The sequence below is a fragment of the Saccostrea echinata genome, unplaced genomic scaffold (assembly GCF_033153115.1).
Source record: "Saccostrea echinata isolate AGI-Se365-2 ecotype Australia unplaced genomic scaffold, CSIRO_AGI_Sech_v1 ptg000064l, whole genome shotgun sequence".
Taxonomy (NCBI): Eukaryota; Metazoa; Mollusca; class Bivalvia; order Ostreida; family Ostreidae; genus Saccostrea; species Saccostrea echinata.
Window position 1 is genome coordinate 5,824,059 of NW_026889813.1, and position 10,782 is coordinate 5,834,840.

Below are 10,782 nucleotides of genomic sequence, written 5' to 3' on the forward strand. Positions count from 1 at the left end.
GTTTCATTTAGAAGAGGATAATCTGCATTTCACGTCTTCTTTGTGTCATCACTTTATTAACCCCATGACTATCTCATCAATATTTCCAGCATCTCGTTTAGAATCCCAAAATTCGCAGTCTTGTTCCGAAGTATCATCGACAATAGTTGTGGCGGACTGGTACCGTTGTCCGAAGATAAAGATATCAACAGAAGATACTAAAACAAAACTGGTCAATTATTCCTTGTGTCTTTTAGACTACAACCTATGCATCCCCTCTAGATACTTTAAGAAAGATAATAGCAATCAACAATTTGAGGTATGCCTCGACTGGTATAATCGAGCTTCAAATCGAATATCCATTCAAAAAGCAACCTCAAACGATATTGTGAATACCTATCTCTCCGTGATTTGTCTTTCTTTATCCTCTGGTGGGTCACTGTTAACAATCATATCATATCTTGTTCAGAAAGAGAGTATTAATCCCCCAGGGACCAATATCATCATTCTATCACTCTTCCTAATATTTGCAAACACTATCTACACTTTCTCATTTTTTTTCCAACAAAGCGAGGCAGTGTGTTTTGTGGCCGGTATATTAGTTCATTATTCCTGGTTATCCGTTGTCTTTTGGATGAGTCTCTCTTCCTTTCAAATCTTTCAAACTTTTACCAACATTACAGTACCCACATTCAAACGAAAATCCAATGTGCTTTGTTTTCTGCTCATTAACACCCTTCTTTGTCTTCTTCTGATCGGCATTAATGTCACTATAAGCTATAGTTTCAGTGAGGGTCAAAGTTTAGGGTATTCTCCTCGCACCTGTTACATAGCGGAATCCAATATGATACTTTATACTTTTGCTGTACCTGTTGCTGTTACTGTCTGTATCAATACTTTTATGTTTGTTGTGACAGTAAGCCGAATCATTGAGAAGGGAGACATGCGAAAATCCAAGGATCAAAATAGAGTTGGTGCCTACTTCCGGTTATCAACTCTGACTGGCATGTCATGGGTCTTTGGTTTCCTTGCTCAGTTCACCAGTCTTCAAGTATTTTCAATCTTGCACATAGTCTTTAGTGCAGGTCAGGGTATTTTTCTTTATTTGGGATTTGGCCTGCCACTTGGAATGAAGTGGAAGAATGAGAGAAAATCAACAGAAAAGAGATCTACAGTCACAATTACTGAGTCTGTTAATTAATGCAGTCATCATTCACAGATTAAACCCATGTAAAAAGTTGCAGCAAATATTGATGTTTCTGTGTAATTTAGTTTTATACATGTATATGACCGGTAGTGCTGTGTTTTTTCTGAAATCCAACACGTTTTATATGGAAAATAGTAATATTAAAGCCATTTCAGTTTAGTCTAATATAAAAAGCAAGTTCTTATCAAACTTTTAATAACTTTATATTAAATTTCAATTTAACACAATTTATATATATATATATATATTTAATATCATTTTGATATTTTCGGAGTAAGCTTTATTGTTAAATGACAAAATGGCAGATATAAATAAGACTTCCGCTTTTGATTCAAGAATTAAATACAGTATATTATTATGTACGAAGACTAAAAGAAAGCTCAAAGTCTTACTTATTAGAGAAGCATTGGAGGGGGGTAAATATTTGTGAAGTCGTGCACTGCAAGCTGAGAAAAGTCAGAATGAGATACTACAAAAGATACAGAGAGGAAAAAATGTCTGCGAGACACTAACATCTGTTTCATATTTGGATATTTTACTAGAAAAACACTTTAATGGTAATCTAACAACAAAGCTTTATGATAAACGTGATGGCTTCAATTTTTCAATCGTCAACTTCCATAACTTATGTAGCAGTATACCTTTATCACCTGCGTATGAGGTGTTTGTCTCCCAGTTGAGGTCCGTGTTTGCTCTGCCCCCGATGTGTCTTTTCGAAATGGACTTTGAGCTTGAATACTGTTCCTTTTCTCCATATTTTATTACATTAACCAGTGCAGGGATTGCAAGTTGTAGATAAGTTGTAGATCAGGAAGTACATAATTGTTAGCCGAAGTAAAATATTTACTGCTTGGAAGAGTACAAGTGTCCTCACTTCGGTAAAGAGACTGGGATATCTAAAGGTTGTTTTGTTTCGAAAATTTCTCTCCACAATACGTTTACAATCTTGCAATACACTTCGGTAATCGTTATCAGCCTGTTGGTTTTGTATATATATTCCATATGAATTTTGTGACAACCCTGACAAAGAAGAAGATTGTGGACTCAGTGTTTAATAATGTAGCATGATTACATGATTAGATCTTTCAAATACCTTTTCTTGATATTTCAATTCTTTTAAAAAAAAATTTCACTTCGAATCATGATTCTAGTGTAATTGTATAGTACAACTTATAAATATTAAAAATTGTTGTTCGTTTTACAGTTCAGCTAATAAAGAATTTCGCTTAAGCGTTACGTACAAAAATTGTAATTTAGAATTTGTCAATGTGTGTATCATGATATTAAATATTGTCTTGTCACATTTTATCGTTGTGGGTTCTTTTTTTTATTTCAATAAATCGCAAGTCACATTGATGTTGGTTCAAACATTCACGGAGGAAAGAAACTGCGTATATGATTTTTTTAATCACATTGTGAATATATATATATATATATATATATATATATATATATATATATATATATATATATATATATATATATATATATATATATATATATATATTAATATATATATATATATATATATATATATATATATATATATATATATATATATACTGTATTGATACAAGCACATGACATGTGCGTCTTTGTGTTTATTTCGGCGATATTGCATTGTGGTCAAAAAACTTATGATAAATCAAAAGGCCCGTGGACCAAAATACTAAAAAATGAGGATACAGGGATGATATTTCAATCTTTCAAATAGAATGATCTTTCTTTATGATAAATATTATGATAAATTTATGATAATCGACTTCACTCAATTTTTCTATAGCTAGTAAAAATAATAAATCTTGTATAAAGAAGAAACACCAAATATGTAATTCACTAAGTTGTCCAGGCAAACATGCAGTTCGTCCGAACAATTCCGATCAAAAACAATTGCATTACTTTCTTCTAAATGTATATAATTTGTATTTAAGCAAGAACCCCTTTGTCCACACAAATATCTTGTCAGAATATATATCGAATTCGTCCGAATAATTATATATTTTTTATTGGCTTCAACGGCATCATACTTTTATATTATAATCCGTATTTATAAAAGTTATGGCCTTCATAGATTTTTGTAAATTTGTTAAGTTATAATTTTAAAATTACAAAATATATAACCTTACGAAATCTTAAAAAAATATGGAAAAATATAAATGCATTTGCTAACAAGGTCAGTATGATGACCCAGGACTTTTCGAAATGCTGACTTTGATTAAGGACTGTTGAAAGCCCTGTAACTACATCTTATTTGTCAGTGTCCTGCCTCTGTTTAAAAGATGATCGTACTCAGAGCATACCCTGGCGTACTTTATAAGTTAGAAGACTTAAACACTATATGCAGGCGATAGAATATTACTAAAAATATACATGTATCAAGTTGGCGATGAGATTTTTGGAAGTCATCCCATTGGTAATATACATAAAGTTTAGTTGTTAGCTGGCATTAACTTTTATAATCAGTATAAAATCCAAATATGAAACGGAGTATAAAGTAATATTAAGAAAACAGTTTTAAGCCATATACAAATTTAAATACAAAATACAAAGAAAACACAGATCCCTAAAAATATCAGAGGTGGGATCAGGTGCCATAAGAAAACAAAGACCCCTAAAAATATCAGAGGGGGGGGGGATCAGGTACCATAAGAAAACACAGACCCCTAAAAATATCAGAGGGGGGATCAGGTGCCATAAGAAAACACAGACCCCTAAAAATATCAGAGGTGGGATCAGGTGCCATAAGAAAACACAGATCCCTAAAAATATCAGAGGTGGGATCAGGTGCCATAAGAAAACACAGAACCCTAAAAATATCATACCGCGCGTTAGCGCGGTATTCAATTTTTCGGCACGGCCAGGTGTGACGACATCCAAAAATAAAAATTTGATGCTTAAACAAAAGTATGATGTGAGATAAAGTTACTTTACTAGAGTAAGTTTTAAAAACATTATAATTATTGTTATTTAATTCAATAAAGAACATGGCTCGTAATCAAAAGCAGTTTCATTGTTTCTAAATTTTTTCGCAATTGGTTTTACAGAAGGGCAAAACATATATAATATATATGAATAGGCTTTAAAATCATGAAATGAATGTATACAATGTCTCTATCAAAAAATGTTTTGAAGGCTGTCGACAAATACACAGAAATGGTCAACTGGTGTCTTCTGATGTTATTTTCTGTGAAAGGTGACACAATCTCAGCAGATCATGATGATAAAAGATTGTTTATTTTGACTTTCCGTATGCAATTCAATTAACCCGCAGATTCAATCGTCTGCCGAGAATGCAGGGCGGACCTTGGTACATCAACTGTGGGCGTTTCTACGACTTTTATGGGCGTATCCACGACCTTGATGACTCTCTGGCGGGTACTTCTCCCGCTGGTCAGGGTGGAATGTGACTTCTTTAGTGAGGGTCTAGGATGTTTTGGCAAGAGACTGACGTTAGCCTCATCTCGAAGAAGTTTTGATTCGATTCCACTGATGCATTCGTCCAGGGCCTGCTTGGAACCTGGTGTGTTTTGTAGATAGGCAGTATAGGTGTTGACCATACTGGGTCGGTTGTATGTTGGACGCATTTCGTTCAGTTTATCAAGCTCCATACGGTAAAAGTCGTTCTTTGTTTTTGTATAATCCTTCTTTACTCTCTCAGGTGAGCGTTTACTCCATTTCTTTTTCAGTTGTTTTCTACAGAGAAAACAAGAGAGTAGTTTTGAGGAAATCAATATTCGTGAATAAAGTTGTACAATTTTTTTTTCAAATTTAAACACAAAAATTTACATATACTTCATTATATCTATCGATCATATCGATCTGTAAATGTACTCTTATGGCAATAGAGATGTTAATCTAACAATTTAACGCAAAAAGAAGACCGTTGTATTTGCGGTGTAGTTAAGGTCAGACGATTATTTCCTCGAATATTTGATTTTGTGTCTCTGCATCTATAATTATTTTGCGTGAAATTCTCTAGCATCATATATAAGTCATAATCTTAAGCTGAAAATTTTATAAAATATTAATCTCAAATCTGTGTTCAGGCCCCTATAAAGTGTTTCCCTAAAGATATCATCCTTATAAGATAACACATCAAAGTGTTATTTTCACGACAGATTAAAATCATGAAAAAGAAGTGAAACAACCCATTCCTCACCTAACTTTTGGCACATCGTCAAGTTCAAACATACGTGTGGGACTCTCTGCTTGAACGTAAGGATAGTTTACGTTAGGGAATTGGGGGAAATATGTGCTGCCCTTGGGTGGGGGTCTGTTTGGATAATCCCTACGGCGCCTGAAAAAAAGTTCCGTTTATATTTCGTTTACAAGCTGCATTTTAACACGTAAACATAGAGCGAATAATGGATATGTGTTTTAGAGAACATTTTAGCAAAACTATTTGTTTGTTTGTTTGTTTGTTTGTTTGTTTGTTTTTTTTTTTTTTTTTTGTTTTTTTTTTTGCTGTGCATAACTTAGAGAACTTGATACTTTTGTGATCCTCTGTAGCGTGGAATTGTTCTACGGGATGATTCTACACTGTCTAATTCCAAGAAATCCCAAGGATTCATCATGTCTACCGCTGTCTTTCTGTATCTGTAACCATGGTCTGAGTCGGGGTTTGATGGCTAAAAACATATTTCTTTTCATGAATAATTGACATCGTTGAAATCTGCCTTTTATTTTCGATTTCTTAATCTATAAATGCCTTAGGTAGCACTTTTTTACGGTTAATATAGTAAGATATATACAGTAGAACCGTTTAATGTAATAGAAAATACTCACGATGGACCTTGTGATTCTTTTCATTTCTTTCTCTCCTTGTTCCACTGTGTAAGGATCCAACCTCGATATGAGATTGGATTTGCTTCTGAAAACACAAGGATTTATCATCTAAATCAACAAGCCATACACAATAATCCATATCTTATTGCCATCAAGACAGAGTTGATGTGGACTTTTACAGCAAAACTGGAGATACATGTATGAAAAGAGTTAACCGATTTGTATATATTCTTATATTTTATATGTGATAAAACAAAATTTGACATGATTGGAAGCTTAATATCATGAAACAATTTACATAAAAAATATGCTTGTAAAATCGATAAATCACATACCTTAAGTTCGATATCGTCCATATTTTATATATTCAAGAAAATAAAGAGAGAACATTGTCACTGTAGACTTACGGGTTTATCCTTGGTAGCATATTGTGATCAAAAACGTGGACCTCTTTAACGTGGAATAGTTTTTTAAATGCAACTTCTCGCTTTCGTAGACTGCAAATAAACGTTCAATGCATCAAGAGTCTTAAAACGGTAAGGGACAATTGCAAAAATAAATAAGTAAAATGAATGGACAATGCTTCCAGAATTTAAAGCAATGTAAGACAAAAAAAATGCATAATAAAGATATGATGGAAAAAACGTGACTTCAAGTTTGATTTCAAAATAATATAAACTTATGTGATGCAGAAGTTAATTTTGAAAAGATACCAAAAATAAAAAAAAAGTTATTTGTATAAACTTACGCTAGGAATCTTTTGGCGATGACCTCCTCAGAGTCAGTAGCCTCTTTGATAGTTGGGAGATGAGGTAGTTCCTGAGTTTTCTCTGTCTGTCTATCTCTTTTGGGAGGCTTTGAGAGGTTCTTGTCTACTTTTCTTTCGCGAACAGCGTCTAAGACCTTATCTACTTTTTTCTTCTGATCAACTTTTCCAGTCAAAGTTTTGCCGTCTCCTACAGTCTCCTGTTTCTGAACTTTGTCTGGTTCGGTTGCTTTAGGTTTGGATTTTTTCTTGTCGGTTATAGGAGGTAAACTGGTCTCCTGTGTTTCTTTGTCCTTTTCAGCTTCTTTCGGCCCCGGGCTCTTGACTTCGGGAAGATGCTCAAGGTTTTCTTTAGTGTCCGGTCGTGAATCTTACAAAAAAGAGAAGATATATTCCAAATAAAAGTATACACACTTCTAAATGAAGAGGATTTTTATCCAGATTCCATAACTGGATAGACCATAGAAACTGTACACTCTTGTGGCCAGATCGGAAAAGGTCAAGGATCAAGTATCACCAGGCAAAAAAGGGGCCACAGGGGGTTCTTCTTGATAGACTTGAGGGTTGAAAATTTCTTTCTCGTGTTTGAGGATATCAAAACCATTATTTTCGTAAGAAATCGATTAACTCTTATTCTTGCATAACTATATTTACGTTCTTCAATGCAAAATTATTTATCCTTATAGAAGAAAACGCAATAGATCAATTAACCTGTATTGGACCTTTAAGTATCATTTAAGTTTGCAAACCGATTAACTTATTTAGAAGAGAAAACAATGCGCATTTATGTATTGAAATAATCGGGTATATTATAAGTGTTACTAATTTAAATACATATTAACAATGAGTTCTCCATTAGGTTTTACCGGACTTTCTTTCTCGTTCTAACCTTTTAATCCGACATTAAACTAAAAGCATCGACTATCTGTGACATTTTACAACTGTGGGTCACAAATTTCAATACATCTTAATCCAAATCCTTGTCGGAGGAATATATAGTCAAACTTTGACCATCTGAATAGTTGTGTAGAGTCCGTGTAAAGAAATTCAGTTTGGGATGAAAATCATATTATTTCTTTCACTTGTTTGTTCTGTTAATAACACAGTTCAATAAATATAGCCATATATATAATTGTTGAAAATTCTCGCTGAATTTTATCTTTGTTCCTCCTTTAACTTGCTGTGAAATATACGTATTTTCCCCCCAAAATCATGCGTAAAACCGAAAAGAAGAATTCAGTTTGTAAAAAAAAAAAAAAAAAATTACAACAAAAGTTAGAGATAGGATTGCCGATATAGGTGTGTACAAATTTTATTCAAATTAATTTTTCATTGTGTTTGCCAAATTTGTAAAAGTATCCAGTTGGATTTATGAGCATTTGATTTAGAAATCCTTGATGGTCATAGAGGAATGCATCGCGTCTAATGGATTTAAGCTTAAAGGAGTAAATTAATAAATAATAAATAAAAAGTTCCATGATGTAACGAATAAGAAAGTTTATAAATTTATCTGAAGGCACATGTGCTTACTTTAATCGGCTCTTTATTCCCGTACTTAAAATACAAGGAACTAAGAAAGGGTAAGCATTTTGTAGAAGAAAAAGGACCTTATCTAGAGTCTAATGACCAAATGATGACCTCAAAGTCAACCCATTTTCTTTAGGGTAACTATGAAAGCGTATGTATCATAAATGTATTGTCAAATAAAACGGAGACAGTGTGAGCAATCACACCATAGGGGCTTGTCTTCCGGATTGTTAAACGTAAAATAATTTCAAAAATTTTGAATCTTCTTTAAATACACTTAAAAGTTGTTAAAATAGAGATTCTGACACTTTCAGTCAAGAAAAACCATGTTTAAAAAAGACGTACCACACCTATATACAGTTTAAGTATATAAGTAAAGAAGATTAAAAATTTTTAAAATTATTTTACATTTAACAATCCGGAAGACAAGCCCCTATGATAACACTAAAAAGTACACTATTAACAGGGGTACATGTTTCGTACCTGTAGTGCACTATCTTGTGAACTTAGCATCGGATCGGCACATAGAAAGGGTTATTTATAAGAAGCTAAAGGATACCCGTCCCCGTGACGTTAGGGCCGAGGGAGGGGGTCAAAACATCTTGACAAGCAAAAAATTCGAAAAGTAGATTCTATATCCAACACCTCAGGTTCATTTTTTACCTGCACTTTCTAAATTATTCCGATTATCACACTTTCTTCTCTTATTACATATTACTAATTTACATTGTTCATCATTTAAGATGGAAACTTAAACTATTGACCAAATCTGCATAGACATTGCATCTCTGATTCTGCATGTGACCTTTATTTTCCAGATGGTTGGTTAGATAAAAAAAAATTCTGAAGAGGTTTATCGGTTCATTCCCAGGTTTACTAAGCAGGAGCTCTACAATGACCAAACTTACAAGGATGTTAATTGGGGATACATTGTACATATACAACCATCTAGAGCTATGTTTCAGATGCAGTAATTACCAGGCAATGACATGTCTTAGCTACAATTTACAGCAAAAGCGTTGTGGCAAAGCTTTTTGACATTGGCATTTTCTAGTACTTATCAAGCAATGACAAGCTTTACATAATGCAAATTTGAATCTGCACTTCCTATGAAATCTTTCTTTGGTCATGTAGATCTTAAAAAGATTTTTTGCTAATTTTATCCTTTAATCAAACATTAATATAGTGCGGGTATTACAGATATAATTGTCTTTCCTAACAGAAGCTATTGCTTTCTATTTTTGCTTTGGGAGAAGGGATCCCATATTCGATACCTGCAGGAACCTTTCTCAACCCCAACTTTCATAAACTTGTCTTCGGAAAAAAAAGAATCCTCCAAAAAATACAATTTCATTTTCAATGAAGTAGTTAAAGCTCGTCGCCTAGCCTCAACTGAAGCCTTTTTTTAAACCTCAGGAGAAAATTTCCTCTTAAAATTACATTTTTTACATATTTTAACACATTTATATGACCATATTATGTTTAACAAAAACAAATAGTTTAGTTACCTTTTTTGTCATCTCTTTCTTTATTTGGTCGACCTATTTCTGGTAACTTTACGTCCGCCATTGTTAAGATTTTAGATGAAAAATATTAGTACACTAATCCAAATTCAGCAAAATTCCATCATAAAGGGCTCAAAAATATTATCATGTCTGCACATTTTTAACGAACTGAGAAACACAATTTTAGAAGATCTGATTTTCTCAATGTAAAGTTCACCTGATGGCGAAAGATCAAGATAAAACATTTTTTTATATAGAGCACAAACGATAAATTTGCAAATTTTACGAGGATTAAATAGATAGCACAATACACTAAATTTAAATAGACAATTATTCGATACCAAATTGATAAGTACTAAAAGATGTTATCAACGAGATAACGTGCAAGATATTAAAATAATTTTAATTGCTAGATTTATTGCAATGCACAGCCAATTATGCAAAAATAGGTGAACTGGTCTAATGCTTTGACATTAACGCATTGTTATCATTTCTGACAAATTGAGTGCCTTTGTACTCTACAGAATTTAAATAACATAGTTTATATCTAATACTGGCAATATTTTCATTTTTCACTTTAAATATTTTATCGCTTACCGAATTGTCTTGAAAGTCCAGCCGAAAATGATAAGGGTACCTGTAATTTTCAACGTCATTTCATCTTACATGAATGTTCCTAAGAACTTTTGTTAGTATATCACTTAAAACATAAACATCATAACTTCATATTTCACACCTTAACCAGGTTAACGCTTTTGTAGAAAATAATAAACACACTAAGATTACATTCTATTATATCGTGGTGTAAAATCGGCCCATATTTAGGAAGTTATTAGTAAAATGACATAATCATTGATTTTAAATCAGATAAACTATTTTTGAATTCATCATTTTTGGACGCGCCATTATCTTGAATTTAAAAGCACATGTTTTCCATACGCACAATGAATAAAATGTTTGTGCAGCCACACAAAAATGGCCATCGCGATGTCAGACCCAATAATGGAGGGATC

General features: G+C 32.9%; 1 protein-coding gene across 1 annotated transcript; it reads right to left on the bottom strand.

Moving 5' to 3' along the window:
• Nucleotides 1-4,378: 4,378 nt before the first annotated feature.
• LOC133175709 (uncharacterized) lies at nt 4,379-9,833 on the bottom strand. The gene is made up of 7 exons (XM_061310818.1): nt 9,773-9,833; nt 6,720-7,107; nt 6,379-6,468; nt 5,972-6,056; nt 5,678-5,814; nt 5,346-5,483; nt 4,379-4,879 (listed from the first exon to the last, which is right to left on the bottom strand). Exons 1-7 carry the CDS (start codon nt 9,831-9,833, stop codon nt 4,447-4,449), a joined length of 1,332 nt encoding a protein of 443 aa, XP_061166802.1. The 3' UTR covers nt 4,379-4,446.
• Nucleotides 9,834-10,782: the final 949 nt, after the last annotated feature.